Raw genomic sequence first — 16,763 nt, 5'->3', positions numbered from 1 at the left:
GATGTGAATTTGCCCTCAATCTTTGCCAGCATCAGAACCTTTTCTAGTGAGTTGGCTCTTTGCATCAGGTGGCCAAAGTATTGGAGCTTCAGCTTCAACATCAGTCCTTCCAGTGAATATTCATGACTGATTTCTTTTAGGATTGACTGGTTTGATCTTGCAGTCCAAAGGACTCTCAGAAGTCCTCTAGCACCAGGATTCTTCGGTGTTCAGCCTTTACAGTCCCAGCACTGTTTCAGTTTCAGAGCAGACCTGGGAGAGACCATTGTGGAGCTGAGGCCCATCTCTGTGTCATGACCGACACCTGGGAACCTGGGTCCTCGCTTGAGTCCTGAATCCTGGTTCCAGCACTTAAACCTGGGGGTCTTCGGGATGGAATTCCCCCCCTGCCTGTCCCCGCATCCTGGGGGTGGGGATGATGGGAGACCCTAACTCCCACAGGGCAGCAGGGGATGGTCGTGGGTGCTGTCAGCCAGCACAGGGGCGCCCCCAGTGGGGTTTGGAGGTTACAACAAGGCAAAGGCCCCGAAACCCAGGTCAGGGGCCTTCCTATGCCCCCCACGTCAAGTGCTCACACCAGGTTGTTCATCAGACACCTTACTGGGTAGTGATCACTTCTGCTCGCTCCCAGTTAGAATCTGGCCTGGAGGTAGGGGTTCCAGGAGGAGCCTGTGTCCAAGGCTCTGCCAGCCTCACTCCAGACAGGTGTGAGAAGTCGTGGGTCACCCAATTCGGGGTCAGGGTGACACCTCCCACGTCTGAGCTGATCCAGTGAGGGGTTGCTCTCTGCGTACTGCCTCTGATATCCCCTCCCTGATGGGGTGTTTGTCCCCGGTGGGGTGGGCCTGGTATTAGGCTTGGCACCCATCCTGGCTGACGCCAGCGGAAGACCATGCCTGGGGCCCGAGCAGAGCCAGGTGGTGGACGGGGCCGACTGCGGGCCTGGGCCCTTCAGGTGCCTGGGCTGGGCGTCCTGGCCGCGTAAAGGGCGGACGGGACCTCCTCCCCGGCTGCACCCATTCTCTGCCCATGTCTGCCACTCCACCCTGGGCAGGCCACCTCCTCTCCTGGAAGGGTCCTGAGAGGTGTGAGTCTGCATCCCATGGATGACCCAGCCCAGACACACCCAGCCGGAGGACGAGCCCCTCGCCCTCCCCACGGCCAGGGGTCACACCCAAGCAAACAGGCCACGGCCAAGAAGTTGAAACACTTTATTTGGTTTATAAAATTCCACGTTCCGAAAGCGAGCTTCAAGCAGGGCTGAAGGTGCAGGATGCTGTTTCTGGGGTGGGAGCTCGGCTCAGAGGAGCACCTCTGAAACTTCCGGTCACTCCCTGGGCTGAGAGCACACAGACAGGTGGCCTGGTGGCTGTGGGAGCCCAAGGGCCCCCACCACCGACAATGCCTGATCCACAGCGGCTGCAGTCCTCAGAGGGCAAGGCATCCTCATTCCGAGAGCCGCCGGCCGCTCCTCCAGCCCTGGTTGTCCCGCCACACGCGGTAGTTGAGTGTGGCCGCAAAAGCCAGCCAGGCCAGGTACGGGTACAGTAGGCAGGCGGCCGGCGGGCTCACCTGGCGCCAGGCCATGGCTGTGGCTGCTGCCATGCCGCCGGTCAGCAGGAGATCCACCAAGGCCTGCAGAAATGAGGACGGGGAGGCCTGAGGCGCCACGACCCACAGGGCTGTGTGTCCCAGATGCCCAGACCCACAGGGCTGTGTGTCTCCAGCCGCTTCTCAGTGACCTGGCCAAGCCCCACGCCTGTTCTCTGCCTCAGTTTCTTCATCTGTAAAATGGGAACCATCACCCTTGCCTGACTCTGCCACATGGAGGGGTGCACAGCATCAGCTGTAAGGTGGGTTTTCCTGCACCCAAGGCCCCTAAATCCACGGAACTTCAATCAGAGCCCCACAAGGCTTCCTTCATGGAAGAATAGCAGCTGAGGGGCACTGTTCCCCTAAGAGCTTCTGTGTTGTTTTTTCTTTTTGGCCACACCCTGTGGCATGTGGGATCTTAGTTCGCCAACCAGGGATCAAACTCAAACCCCCTGCATTGGAAGTGTGACGTCCTAACCACTGCACTGCCAGGGAAGTCCTAAAATATTTATATTTATTTGGCTGCATTTGGCTTAGTTGCAGCATGCGGGATCAGGTTCCTTGACCAGGGATCAAACCTGGGGCCCCCTGCGTTGGGAGCTTGGAGTCTTGCCACTGGACCACCAGGGAAGTACCCCCGGCTAAGAGCTGCTGAATGGACCAGGAACCATGTGCCTCCCCTGCCCCCCACCTTTAGATCCTGGGCCTGGGGGGCTGGGATATGGTACCCCATGTCCCCCCAGGGAGGTGCCATCTCCAGGGACCAGGGAGACAAGCCAAGGCCACACTTACCCAGCCCATTTGTCGAGCGCCAAAGAAGAGGGGAGGCCATGCCCAGTTCAGAGCCAGCTGCCCAGCGTAGAGGCCCAGGGGAACCACCGCCTCCTTTGTGAAGCCCCCGAGCTCTTTCCAGATCATGTAGGAACCATACCTGAAACAGAGGCTACCAGTCAGGGCACCAACAGGGAAGAGGCCAAGGGCCTCCCTGCAAGGCAGGAAGCCACACTCACCTCTGAGACCACAGAGTGATGACTCAGGCATGCCCTGCCACTGACTGCTGTGTGACCTCAAGGAACTTGCTTAACCTCTCTGGGCCTTTGTCGCTCATGGGGTTGCTGTGGAGATTCTAGTTAATATGTTGGCGGTGCTAAGGGTGGTACCTGGCTGCCCTTAGGATAGGTACTCAATAAATAATTGACATCATCATCATCAGTGTTGTCAAGAGTGAAGCAGGTACAGAAGGCATACAAGTGAATGTGCCTCAGGGGATTTGCGGCTGGGCCTTAGGAGATAAGGATGAGTTTGCCAGGGTTAGGCCACAAAAATATGTAAAGGTTTAGGCCCATATACAGGCTTCCCTGGTGGCTCAGATAGTGAAGAATCTGCCTGCAATGCAGGACACCTGGGTTCAACCCCTGGGCCGGGAAGATCCCCTGGAGAAGGGAATGGCTATCTACTCCAGTATTCTTGCCGGGAGAACTCCCATGGACAGAGGATCCTGGTGGGCTACAGTCCATGGGGTCGCAAAGAGTCAGACACGACTGAGTGACTAACACTTTCAGGGGCGTACATGAGACCCTGAGTCAGCCTGTGTTACTGTCAACCTCAAGGTCCGAGTGGGGCACTGGGGAGGCAAAGCAGAAGAGAACCTGGTCCTGGGGGGCTCCTTGGACCACAAGGGCAGTGATACCACCACTGATAATAATAGCTACTGCCCTCCCTCATAGCTCAGTTGGTAAAGAATCTGCCCACAATGTGGGAGACCCTGGTTCAATTCCTGGGTCAGGAAGATCCGCTGGAGAAGGGACAGGTTGCCCACTCCAGTACTCTTGGGCTTCCCTTGGGCTCAGCTGGTAAAGAATCTGCCCGCAATGCGGGAGACCTAGGTCTGATTCCTGGGTTGGGAAGATCCCCTGGAGAAGGGAAGGGCTACCCGCTGCAGTATTCTGGCCTGGAGAATTCCATGGACCGTATAGTTCACGGGGTCGCAAACAGTCGGACACGACTGAGCGACTTTCACTTCACTTCTTCCACATTTACACATGCGGCACCTCTCTGCAAGCATTAGCTCATTCATCCTCGTGATAACGCCATGAGGTGGGCAGGGCTGTCACCCCCATCTTACAGGTGTGGAAACTGAGGCACAGAGGGGAGAAGTGCTCAGAGCTCTTGGCAGGCTGTGGGAGGTGAGTCTGCATTTGGATCCAGCTAGTCTGAGGCCAGAGGCTGAGCTCTCTACTCTGAGAGGTTTGCCAGGTTCAGCAAAAAGAGAGGTGATGCCAGACTGATGCTCTATCGGAATCTCGATGGGGAGGGGAGGCCTGGAGGCTGGAGGAAGCGGAGGCAGCAAGTGGCGCCTCTGGACTAGGACGGTGAGGAGAAAGTGGGACGTGGGAAGAAGAACCACAGGCCAACGGGGCAGGGCCAGGGGCTGGAAGAGGCTGCGGCCCGGCTGACACTCAGGCCTCGAGGACCGTCTTACGCCCATCAGCAGCCTGGGGCATCGGCCCAGTCTCTGCCCCCTGCCCCCTGCAGCCCCACTAGGCTGGCACAGAACCTGCGCGTTGGGAACATTGCAGAGGACGGTGGGAAGCTGACCAGTCTCCTGGGTGCAAATCCCACTGCAGCCAGCAGGGTGCGCACTCCCTCACCCAGTCCTGCATTTCCTTTGGCACTTCCCAGGTCTCGTCCAGGAAGGCCTGTAGGGTCCCTACTCCATAGCCCTGTGTCCTTGGGAGGTCTCTTGTCAAACGAGGGGTCGTGAACCTCAACAAAGGCAAAGTGTGACCCCAGGCAGATGCCCAACAAATGGCTACTATGACTGCGGTTGCTGTCACTGCTATTTATCTTGGAAGCATTCGCCTGCCCACATCTGAACTTTACACACGGGGCCGGCCTCTCCCTGCAGTTGTAAAAACAGCCAGAGTGCCAGTAAGGGGTTGCCACCCCTTCCAGGAGGCCTCAGAGGAAAGCGTTCAGTTGTGCAACCAAGAGGCCTCACAGCTTTCTCCACCTTCACTTGCCAAACAGGGCTGGGAAACGGTGCTCACTTCCCCACGGGCACCTGGAGGATTCACCTCCGGAGGAGACGCTTGGGCCTCGGGCCTGGACCTCCCCTGCCCCGCCTGTCCAGCAGGTGGACAGGCCCAGTGGCCACGCCACTGCCCACGCCCACCTACCCCATAGCCGAGTAGAGTGTGCCCCAGATGGGACCCAGCATCCAGCGGGGTGGGTGCCACGGGGGCTTCTTCAGGCTGGCGTACCAGCGGAAACCCTCTTCGCGGATGTACTGGGTGCCCAGGAAGCCCCCCAGACTGGGCACCAGCGTGAAGCCCACGGCGGGCACCCAGGGCGGGGCCATTGCGGCTGCAGCTGTTGTTCCGGAAAGTTCTGAAAGAGAAGACAGGGCTGGCGTGAGAGATGGGGAGGCTCCAGAGTGAGGGTGGGGCCTCCCCGGCATTTCCTAAGGACCTACTGTGAGCAGACCTGCAGTGGGTCTGTTACCGGCCCCTCATCCCTCACGGATTGACCAAGCAATTGATGGAGCAAGCAGGAGGGGCAGAAAAGATGTGGGAGGCTGGGGGGTGGGGGCTGCTGAGTTCACCCTGCAGCCTGTGGCACCCCAGCCCAAGAGCTCCAGGGAACACACTTCCACCCAAACTCCCACCCCCACACACAAGACTGCCCTAATGGGCAGGAGCCCTCTGGGTGCCCCTGTCCCCTGTCGGCTCCACGTCGGCCTCTGCTCCAGCTGCCAAGCTCCTCTGCTCTCTCACCCCCACCCTTGACCTCGTGTCTCCTGGTAAATGACCCCTCCTCTCTGCCAGCTAATTCAAGGCCAGTTTGGGTAGCCTCCACCAAGAAGGCCACCCAGCCCTCCCTCCCCAGGCCGAGTGCTGGTCCGGGCTTTCCGAGGCCGTGTCAGTCCATGCCTGCACCCAGAGCTCCAGGACGTCCCACTCAGCCCCTGTCACTCACGTGACATCAGAGAGCCTGGCTCGAGCCCCGACTCCCCACCAACGTGCTGTGAAAAGTCAAAGCCATTCAGTTCTGTCTGACTTCTCTCTGCAACCCCACGGACTACACAGTCCATGAAATTCTCCAGGCCAGAATACTGGAGTGGGTAGCCTTTCCCTCCTCCAGGGGATCTTTCCCACCCGGTGACCAATGACGGGACATCAACATCCCGACCTGGGTCCAGCCCAGTGGGGGTATCTCTGTGTACAGGTGTTTCAGCATGAGCCCACAGGTCTGCCCTGAAATCGCCTCCCACCCCTGTGTTCAGAGAGGGAAAGCAGCCTGCCTCGGGTCACACAGCACTCTGGGACCAGGTTCTGCCCAGGTCAAAAACCTTACGGTTGTGGGTGAGAACGGAGAGTTTAAGGCTGGTGAAGGCCCCTCAGCAGCCCTGAGAGGCTGGCAGGGCTCAGGGCAGGAGTGCTGCTACTACCACCCCAGGGCTGGAGCCCCCCGGGCAGGGGCCGAGGGGACTCAGTGTTCAGGTCTCTCCACTCATCCTGTCGGCCACACCCCGTTGCCCAGCAGCCCCCATGTCTGCACTGAGCACCTACCGGGCTCCCAGAGAGCTGAGCTCACTGGGGCCGAGAGTCCAGCCGGCTGGATGCTGGGGGCCAGTGCTGCCTGGACCTGCCAGGGGACCCCCAAATCTATCAGCACCCCTGACTGGGCCTCGGTTTCCTCATCACAAAATGACGGGACTGAGCTCCCACTCACACACCCTGACTCCAGTTGGAGGGCCCGGGGTGTGTGTAGGAGATAAGAAGCCCTGGAGCAGGACTCGGTTCAGCACACTTGCTGAGTGGGGGCTGGGCACCACGGTGGGCGGAGGAGAAGGAGCCCGGACCTCAGAGCAGGCGCCCCAACCCGGGGTCAGAGAGAAGAGGGCGCAGGAAGGACAGGCAGCACTTTGTCCCAGGACACGGGAGGGGAGAGGGGCCGGAAGGCACCTGGCAGGCGGGCTGGCAGGCGCAGAGACGAGGCTGTGCCCAACTGTAGGCAGCGGGGAGCCCTCGGGGCGCCGGGTGAAGGAGGAAGGCTGACGGAGGCAGAAGGGCAGCTGCTGGCCTGGAGCACCGCAAAGTGACCGAAATGCAGAAGCAAGCTCAGTGCTCAGCACCAGGGACTGCAAGGGACGGGTCAACCCCCAAATCCAGCTTGGCAGACTCTTTAATAATGTGACAACTGTCCTTAACATTCAGTGCGGAAAGCAGAATGTAAAATAGACGACAGAATGGTCCCGATTTTAGCAAAAAATAGATAACATGGATACGCATTTTAAAGACAGACCTCCCTGGCAGTCCGGTGGTTAGGACTCTGCCTTCCAAAGCAAGGGGTGTGAGTTCAACTTGCTGCAGGGTGCGGCCAACAAAACTGTTTTTAATGTAACAAGCACGTGAAGATGTTAGTAGCCATCACCCCCCTAAAGCGAACACCTCCTGGGAACTTATGTGGGCCCAGCCTGAGCACCATTCTGACCCTGCGAGGGGCCCACACCACCTTACCCCACCTGCCCATGGACCCAAGGTGCCAGGGGTGGGGGCAGTTGCCCAGGGCCCCTCCACAAGCAGGCAGCTTGGGAGGCTAAGGCCCATGCTCACCAACAGGACTTAAGATGCTCTGTTATCGTTTTCCAAAACGTCTATAACGAGCACACTTTTAAACAGTCGGCCCACATACTGCCACCAAAGATCCCACGTGCTGCGACTAAGACCCAGAGCAGCCAAAGAAATAAAGAAATATTAGAAAAAACAAAAGAAACCGTCAGAAGGTGTTAGGCATCTGGCTGGTTCCGGCTCTGCCATCCAGTGAGTGAGTGCTCCTTCCCTGGGCCTCAGTTTTCTCACCTGTGGAGTGGGGCCAGTAAGCCCACCCCACCCCCACCACGATCGCCGCACAGGTGAACCGTGAGGATACACACTGCCCAGGGCTGGCTCCTGACATGTGAACCAGTCTGTGTTTCTCCCCCGCCCGTCCCGCCCCGCCCTCCGGTTTCCAGGGGGCATGGAACTGTTCCTGGAGGGGGGGGGGGGTGGTGAGGATCTGGTCTCACTACAGCACAAGGCCCACCTCCGCTGGGTCTAGGAGAGCACTGGCCCAGTGCCGGTACCAGGGAGACGAGGAGCCCGGGGACCTGGCCACCACAGTGTCTCTTCAGGGGAGCCCAGGCCACCTTAGCTGCTTTCTCGTCTACACCACCGGGCACAACCCTGCTCAGCCTGTTTAATAGACGTGTTGAAACCACAGTCAAGTGGCAGCCTTTGGGCAACCATAACAAGCTGTGTTCCGGAGAAGGCAATGGCAAGCCACTCCAGTACTCTTGCCTGGAGAATCCCATGGACGGAGGAGCCTGGTGGGCTGCAATCCATGGGGTCGCTACGAGTCAGACATGACTGAGTGACTTCACTTTCACTTTTCACTTTCACACATTGGAGAAGGAAATGGCAACCCACTCCAGTGTTCTTGCCTGGAGAATCCCAGGGACGGGGGAGCCTGGTGGGCTGCCGTCAATGGGGTCGCACAGTCGGACACGACTGAAGTGACGTAGCAGCAGCAGCAACGAGCTGTGTTCAGGGCCTGAGGGCGCCCCTGGACCGTGAGGTGGGAGGGCTTCACCCCGCACTGACTCTCACACACAGACAGGGACACTGAGGCCCAGAGGCCCAGGGGCGGGCGGGGGGTCAGACCCCGAGCCGGGCCAAAGCTCAGGCCTCCTCAGGATGACTGTATGAGCCTTCCCCCAGGACAGTCCCAATTTATGCCCACTTTGTCCCAAATGAATGCCCCCCCCAGGAGTGTCCCTTTTACAGATAACCAAGGTTAACGCCACCAGGATAAGACACGTGTCCCAGTTCAGGGAGGTGGACACACTCAGTGTGGTCTTCTCGCCACAAATGCAAACTCTGGCCCATCACGAGAAACTGTCCCAATCCCAGCTGAAGGAACATTTGACCACACACCTGCCCTGCCCTCCAGCACTCTTGAAAAGGGTCAGGTCATGGAAGGCAAGGGAAAGACAGAAGGATACATCACCAACTAAAGACAAATAATAGCTAAACAGAAGGTGGGATCCCAGGCAGACAGTGTCCTGGGCCAACCGATCGTGTTAGCAGGGGTACCGACAGGGTGTGGATTTCCCAGTCCAGGAGGGGAAGCTGGGTGAAGGGTGTGTGGCAACTTTGTACTACCTCTGTCACTTTGCCGTAAGTCTAAAATTAGTCCAAAATAAACATTTTTAAAAAGAGTATCCTGCTTTGGACACAAATTTGCATCCCCTCCTACTTGTTTCTCCCTACACTCATCACAGCATCAGTCCATAACCTCCACCCCTGGCCCCAGACGCCCCACCTGCCACCAAGGCCCCTCAGAGGCTCCTGACCATTTGGTTTTTATTTCCTGTTGCTTGTGATTCATTGAAATGAAAGGCATACACACACAAGAAACCATTTTAAAGTGCACAGTTCAGGGGCAATTTCATACATTCCCAGTGTTCTGCAACCATCTATATTAAGCTCCAAAACATCTCCATCATCCCCCAAAGGCCCTAGCACCCATGAGCGGTCACTCCCCGGTCCTCCTGCCCCCAGCCCTGGCAACCACCAGGCTGCTTCCTGTTTCTACAGATTTGCCTTTTCCGGACATTGCACCTAGATGGAACCACGCAATTTGTGGACCGTGGAGTCTGGCTTCTCCCACTGAGCGTGTTTTCAAGGTTTATGAACATTGTGGCCTGTGTCCATCCTTCTCCCCAAGGTGTCGTGGGCAGGTGTCACCCGGTCACAGCTCCCAGCCGGTACCCAGGCTCCCAACCGGCCCCCAGTGTGCCAGCTGACGGGGCTGGAGAGCCCATCACCCTGGCCCCTTGCTAGGCAGAACAAGCAGAGGCCCGGGAAGGGGTGCTGGCTCTCCCAAGGCCACAGTGACAGAGCACAGCTTGAACTCCATGCTTCTGCCCACCCGTCTAGGCTGCTGGGTTTATCTGTGCACCACTGGACCAAGGGGATTAATGGGTCTGCCCAGCCCCGGGGTCAGAAAACAGGTAGCTCAGATGCCCATGTGGAGACAGTCCAGACAGGGAGCTTCCTGGGGCCTCAGGGGATGGCCAGGCTCTTGAATCACCCGATTAGGGGACCCACCAGGCTGAGTCATGCTGGGCTGGGCAGGGCTGGGTGGGGCAGCTGGCCCAGGCAGGCCTGAGAGGGATCCACTCTGTGATGGGGTTGTTGTTCAGTTGCTCAGTCCTGTCCGACTCTCTGCGACCCCATGGACTGCAGCACGCCAGGCCTCCCTGTCCATCACCAACTCCTGGAGTTTGCGCAAACTCATGTCCATTGAGTCGGTGATGCCATCCAGCCATCTCATCCTCTGTCGCCCCCTTCTCCTCCTGCCCTCAATCTTTCCCAGCCTCAGGGTCTTTTCCAGTGAGTTAGCTCTTCGCATCAGGTGGCCCAAGTATTAGGGTTAGGGGCCACCAGTGGTCAGGAAGGGGCTCAGGCAGAGGGGCAGAGCCACCCAACTGTCCTTTATTTGCTTCCATCAGACGGTGACTCAGAGCCCAAACTTTGGCTCTGTCTCCAACTTTCTTGGTGAACTCAGGCCAAAGCTCCGCTTTGGGCCTTAGTTTCCCCTAACATCGGGTGGGTACCACCTGCCCTGCTTGCTTCATGGGGTCATGGGGAGGCTCGAGTGAGGGCTAGACAAGCGAGGGGATGGGAGGGTCAGGGTTGGGGGCCACGTGTCCCTCCAGGAGAAGACCCAGCCTCATGGCACAGACCCAAGGCTGAGAAAATGTCAGCCGGTCCATCACCCAACACTCGGGGGATGAAAATGCTTCTGAAAGGCCCCACCCTTGAGTCCTGAGGCCACTGAAAGCTCGACCAAGAAGGGCAAAGCAGAGCGCTCAGGCCCTGGGGTCAGGAGAAGGCACTTAGCCTCTGGGAGTGAGCAGGGTGGGGAGGAGCTTGGCGGAGGCCCAGGCTGGGCTCACGCTGGGTCAGCATCGCTCCACCCAGCTTCACAGCAGCCACCGGGGAGGGGCCCGCCGCCTCTCAGCTCGGACCCTGAGTCCCACACCGTCTCGGCCTCCATGGTGCACACCACTCTCCAGATGAGAAAACCAAAGCACGGGGCGTCACAGAAGTTTTCAGGTCTGGGTGACCCTGAAGTGCACGCCACCCCTCCAGGCCCTGATCTGGGAGACTGTTGGTCTTAGCTCTGGGTCATATGGCCAGTCACGATGAGGGCTGGGTCACCTCCCCTCCGCCAGCCTCCCCCTCCAGCCTGACAAGGCCTGCTCCAGAAGCCTGCCAGGTCCAGGGCTGTGGCGTGAGCCCTCAAGCTCCTCCCACCTCACCTCAGCCACTCCACCCTCTGCCTGCATGCCAGAAGATTCTCTCGGGGCCAACAGCCTCACTGTCTCCAGCCTCAGGGCCAATGTCCCATCGGCCGAGAGGCATCAGGCCCTGACTGGGCCCGCGGGCAGCAGTCTCAGGATCTGAGTCCTCCCGGCCCCGGGGGCCAGACCCAGGGTCTCTGGTCCCAGTGGTGCTTCACTCCTGGGCTCTGTGTCCGCGTCTGCGAAGTGGGGGTCGAGCCAGGGGGCCTCTGGAGGAGCCCCGTGCTCGCTGAGGCCAGAGACAGAAGGGGACAGAAACCGCTGCCCAGAAACGGGGTTCTGCCATTTCTCTGCTCCCCACCCCCAGACTGTACCCTCCCGGACCTTATCTTTCCTGCAAGCCACCACTGATGGTCCCAGGGACTTGTTTTAAGGCTCTCTCCCTCTTTTTTTTTTTTTTAATGACTCACAACTAATCCTCCTCATGATAAGCTGTTCATCTTTTTCATTATTAAAATATCCAGTGTAACAGACCACACAGTTCTGAAAGATGCTGCCTCCGGCTGAAAACCCAGCCAGTGTGGGATGGGGCGGCAGGGGCTGGGGGTGACAAAAGGGAAGCTGCTTTATGGAGAATGACTAATTTTTTTTAAGATCGAGTGCATACACAGACATTGCCAGCACAATCAAAAATAAGTCACAGGAAATACAATTGAGAAACAGATTCAAAAATAAAATCAGGAAAGGTCAAAAGTGTAGGCAGCAGAGAGGAGGCTCTCCCCCTGGTAGCGCCCCCCCAAACCCCACCCCGCCCCCATCCCCAGTGATCCACTGTCAGTGGTTTCTGGTTTCTGCCAGATCCAGCCGGATACCATTCAGTCATGGGCGGGCGGGCAGGCACGTGTGTGTACACGCATACACACACAGACACACTCTGCAGGCAAAGAGTGGCCTCTGGGCTTGCCCTGTGGGGGCGGCAGGGCTCTGCCATAGGACCACAAGAGCATCTGAACCCTGGCTGCCCTGCTCTGAGCCCCTGGGCCGTGTGCTGGGTGAGCGCGTCAGGCCCCCCTCTGTTCAAAGGCTCCCTTGGGCACCTAGGATTCTCACTGAGCGCCCCCGGGGGTGCTGAGCCCCTGTCTCCCTGCTCTCCGAAGAGGCTGGCTGCCTCCCCTCCCTTTCTCCCCAGCACCTTTCCCAACCTAGAGCTACCGGCCCAGAGCGGACCCTGCCGCCTGCTGCCCTGTGTGGGGTCCCCACACCTCACAGAGACATGGGGGCCTGTGGCCCTGTGTGCCAGGCACCCATGCTGCTCGTCCGCAGCCTCCTCCCCGGACATGACCCTCTTGGAGCAGCCTCAACCCCGAATCCTCAGGGAAGGCCAGAGTCCTGGTCCTCCCGCCGTGCGCTCCGGAGCACGTGGCCAGCACCAGGGACCATCGTACTTCATCAGGCCATCAGAGAGACTCCCGACCCAGGCCAGGCTGCTCCGGCGCTCAGCAGTGTGTCCATAGCTGGAACCCCTGCTGTAAGCAGACAGGGCAGAACAATCCCCAAGGAAGAACCAGGCATGGCTCCCTTGACACAGGAGAAATCATTTTAGGACTGACCTGTTTCGTGATCTAAGCCTGGCCGGGGTGCTTTGCCCTTGAACAGATCCCAGTAGTAATCTTAAGGGAATGAAAGAACAAACAGGCAAGACAAGTAACAACAGCAAAGATAATAAGTCAGTTGTAAAGACTCCCAGTTGTTTCAGTGGTGAAAGTTAGCCTGAAACAGGTTTTTTTTTTTTTTTAGCTGTTTTGCAGAATTTCATCCCCACTCTTGCAATCCCCACTCCCAGCCAACAGATCAACTGGAACCTAAGGAACAAGAAGTTAACCTTCGCTGATCCCTTGTGATTTCAATCAACAGAAGCTTGGACATTGCTGAACTTTGTCCCAATTCTATGAATTCTATGAAATCTCTGAATTCTCCTCCACTCAAGCCCCTTTATGAATAGGCATGGATGCTTAGCTGCGTGCAATACAGGAGACCCGGGTTTAATCCCTGGGTCAGGAAGATGTCCTGGAGAAGGCAATGGCTACTCATTCCAATATTCTTGCCTGGAGGATTCCATGGACAGAGGAGCCTGGCGGGCTACAGTCCATGGGGTGGCAAAGAGTTGGACGCGACTTGAGTGACTGACACACACAGTTTTGCTGCAGGCGGAGACACTGTTTTGGGAAAGCTGCAAGATGCTCTCTTGCAAGTTGCTGCAGGTAAGAAAGCCTTCCTTCTCCCCATCTTTGGTTTGGTTGTGCCTTTTGGCTGGGCACCCACCAAGAGGCAAATCCAGTCATCAGGGCACAACCCGTGCCACCAGCGCTCCCAGCTCATCTGCAGGAGGGGAAGCTCACAGGCAAGTCCGAAGGGGCTCTGCCCACGCCTGGGGCACAGACTACAGTCCACCTGGGCACCTGAGCACCAGACACGGGGGGTGGATCTAGGGACCCAGTTCTAAGGCTCCGCAAGGCCTTCACTGGCTTTGAGCAAATGACCTCCCCTCTTCGGCCTGGGCTTCCTCCCGTAGAAGTGGGGTGTCTCAAGTGGATCAGGAGCACGAGGTCTCCCTGGCATTTTGTGATCTTCAAGTACCTGGCTCTGCCACTCCCGCCCTCTGCTGGACTCAGCTCAGCTAGGGAATGGGCGGGAAGCAGGGGTGCCTGGCCCCCAGCGGGGCGCGGCAGGGCGGGGACGCCCAAGGTCCCCCTCCCGCGCCCCCCATCTTGCCAGAATCCGGAAGCGCAGGAACGCGAGCGCGGAGGCCAGGACTGGGGTCCCTGCCGCCCCGGCCGCCCCTCCGGCCGATCCGGGTCAGAGTGCTGCCCGGTGGCCTCCCGCCGCAGTTTCCCCGGGACCCCGCGCTGGCTGGTGGGCGATGCCGGGGGTCGGTCCCCGCGGGGACCCCTTCCCGCCACCCCCTCGGCGCCCCGTCCCCACTCACCAGCGACGACGAGGACTCGGCTCCGGGAAGGGCACTGCGCGGCGAGAAGTGGCGGCCTGTCCCGGGGCCCGCCCTGCCCCGCCCGCCCGGCCCCGCCCGGCTTGGCTGGAAGCCCGGGCCGTGCCGCCCACAGCCCCGCGGGTCCGGGCGCTCCCGCCTCCGGCCGCCGCCTCCCCCGGGCGCCCACAGCCCCGCGGGTCCCCGCGCTTCAGCCTCCGGCCTCTGCCTCCCCCTCGAGCGGGTCTCCCGGGCTGCTCCTTCCCCCGTGGCCGCCGCGCCGCGCAGACACAGCCGGCGCTGCAGGCAGGTCCCTTCTCTTGAGCCTCATTTTTCCCGTCTGTAAAATGGGGCGATAGAGTCCCCGATCTCAGAGAGGAAAATTGCAGTCGCCTGATGACATAACCGGAGGAGGCAATGGCAAGCCACTCCAGTACTCTTGCCTAGAAAATCCCATGGATGGAGGAGCCTGGTGGGCTGCAGTCCGTGGGGTCGCTAAGGGTCGGACCCGACTGAGCGACTTCACTTTCACTTTTCACTTTCACACATTGGAGAAGGAAATGGCAACCCACTCCAGTGTTCTTGCCTGGAGAATCTCAGGGACGGGGGAGCCTGGTGGGCTTCCGTCTATGGGGTCACACAGAGTCAGTCGGACACGACTGAAGTGACTTAGCAGCAGCAGCAGCAGATGACATAACCTTAAACAGCCTCCTACACATACTCCCTGGGCTCCCATCTCCGGAGGCGCACCCCAGTTCCTTTAGCTGTTGCCCCAGGACAGGAGGCAGAGCTGCACTCTGAGTTTGGGCTTAGCTGCCTTGTGGCTGGCTCGCTCAGCCTCCATCCCCTCATCTGTAAAATGGGCCCAGTGTGGTGGGACTGAGGAGGAGGCCAGGTGGTAATACAGGAGACCGCAGATGCTGGACATCAGTGAGCATCACAGCCCAGAGGCGGCCTGCAGTTCTCCAGGGTCACTCTGATGAGACAGCGTCTCCAGGTCTGGACCTCGAGCACCTCACCCCTTCATCTTCTGGTGTTGCTTAATGACTGCAGCCCCAGGCCCGTTCTGGCCCCCTTGGTGAACTTGGCATGGCAGGGCCCCCCAGACGGCCCAACCACAATTGCCCACACTGGACACTAGAGGCAGGGAAGCAGGGGACAAGGTGAACTATGCCTGCTTCCCCAGGGCTGGGGTCTGACTTTCCTAGGACCTGGCATTTCTGCCTTCATGGGCCTCTTCTGCCTTTGATGGTGTTGATCTAAAGATAAGGATGAAAAAAGGATGATGTTCTCTTCATCTTTTTCTTCTGATTTTAAAAGAAATTACTTTTTTCTGGATCTCTCAAAGTACCGGGGCCCAGGCATTGGGGCTGTAGTTTCCAATGAAGTGGGTCTGGCCACGCCTCCCAAAGAGCTGCCAGCCCTGGCCCTCTTCCTGTAAGGAGGTGCCCGTGGCTTGCCCCGGAAGCCCTGTGGGGGGAGGCATCGCAGCTTTCCTCCTGCCCAGCCCCGCCTGCATGTGGGGCTCCAGGCCCATGGGGGAGCCTCCTGGTAGGCAGAGATGTCCACTCCCAAAACCTTGCTGCACACCAGGGCCGGGGGCAGGGGTGCAGAAGAAGCATACCCGGCCCCTCCTTTTTTATGGGAGACCCTACAGCGCAGAGGGCCAGTGGCTGCCCGAGGGATTCACACGTGGGCCCAGATGAGATGTGGGTGACCCTCCCATGCCAGGAAGCCTCCCGTTAACTTGCGCCTCCCTCTGTCCGATCCCAGAGACCCCACCTGAGCCTGGTCTGCTGTCCTCCCTAACTGGCCCCCAGCTCCTCTCTTGCCCCTTCCATGCCCCCACCCCAACCCCAGCTCAGGATCCTCTGTGGCTCTCACTGCCTTAGGATCCAGTCCAAGCCTTTTACTTGACGCTCAAGGCCCCGTCTACCTGACCCTGTCCCACCTGCATGCCTGCGCACACATTTCCCCTCATCCTGGGCAACTCGACGTGTCCAAGACTGACGGCCCCAACACAAGCAAAGCCCAGCCAGTCCAGGAAGGAGGCGTGGAAAACACCCTCCCAACCCCCAGAGAATGCTCAGAGAGGTGACAGGGTCACACCGCTTGCCAGCCAGTTAGACGCCTGCATTCTTAACCACTGTGTCATTCGGCCTCTCAATTCTAAGTGTGATTCAGATGCAGTTATTTCCCTCTGTTTTATCTGTGTGTTTACTTTTTACAGGCATCCCTGGTGGCTCAGAGGTTAAAGCGTCTGCCTCCAATGCGGGAGACCCGGGTTCGATCCCTGGGTCGGGAAGATCCCCTGGAGAAGGAAACGGTAACCCACTCCAGTATTCTTGCCTGGAGAATCTCATGGACGGAGAAGCCTGGTAGGCTACAGTCCACGGGGTCGCAAAGAGTCGGACACGACTGAGCGACAGAACGGAACGGAATTCATATTTAAAGGAACTGGAAAATATAGACAAAAGGAAAAAAATAAAGTCACCTACTCTCCCATCACCCACCGTGAACACTTTGAGAATCTTTCTGTGCCTTTTTCTAAGCATATAGGCACATGTTCCTTTGCATGAATGCCTTCATGCTATATAGTCATTGGTTATGTAATTTGTTTTCTTCCCCTTACAATAAATCAAAAACCTCTTTCTACTTCATCAAACATTTGTCTGCATTGTTTCTCTTAATTGTGGGCTGTTTCCAAAAACAGAAACATATAAAACAGCCCTATACTGATTCGCCTGCTAGAGAGAGTGGGCATGATGGCCAGACCAGAGGAAGACCCCCTGGGAAGGTGAAACTCTCTGGGGAACAGACTGGCCTCAGCCTCCC

The 16,763-nt window shown here is 58.4% G+C and overlaps 1 protein-coding gene across 2 annotated transcripts; it reads right to left on the bottom strand.

Annotated features, from left to right (window-relative positions):
- Positions 1–1,194: 1,194 nt before the first annotated feature.
- Positions 1,195–14,089, bottom strand: TSPO (translocator protein). 2 transcript variants are annotated; one of them, XM_055395022.2, is made up of 4 exons: positions 13,932–14,089; positions 4,773–4,983; positions 2,386–2,524; positions 1,195–1,635 (listed from the first exon to the last, which is right to left on the bottom strand). In XM_055395022.2, exons 2-4 carry the CDS (start codon positions 4,952–4,954, stop codon positions 1,447–1,449), a joined length of 510 nt encoding a protein of 169 aa, XP_055250997.2. In that variant the 5' UTR covers positions 4,955–4,983; positions 13,932–14,089; the 3' UTR covers positions 1,195–1,446. The 2 variants fall into 2 exon arrangements, with proteins under 2 accessions (XP_055250997.2, XP_055250998.2); XM_055395023.2 differs by lacking the exon at positions 13,932–14,089 and adding an exon at positions 12,556–12,590.
- Between the last annotated feature and the right edge of the window lie 2,674 nt (positions 14,090–16,763).

Source organism: Moschus berezovskii, chromosome 6, assembly GCF_049115385.1.
Source record: "Moschus berezovskii isolate FMDL1 chromosome 6, NW_MosBer_1.0, whole genome shotgun sequence".
In the NCBI taxonomy this organism is placed as follows: Eukaryota; Metazoa; Chordata; class Mammalia; order Artiodactyla; family Moschidae; genus Moschus; species Moschus berezovskii.
This window is presented reverse-complemented; position numbering and strand designations above follow the sequence as displayed.

Coding starts and splice junctions, on each gene's coding strand:
- TSPO (XM_055395022.2), bottom strand. CDS start 4,954: ATGGCCCCGCCCTGGGTGCCCGCCGTGGGCTTCACGCTGGTGCCCAGT. Junction 2,525..4,772: donor ACACTCTACTCGGCTATGGG/GTAGGTGGGCGT, acceptor CCTCTGTTTCAG/GTATGGTTCCTACATGATCT. Junction 1,636..2,385: donor GCGCTCGACAAATGGGCTGG/GTAAGTGTGGCC, acceptor TCATTTCTGCAG/GCCTTGGTGGATCTCCTGCT.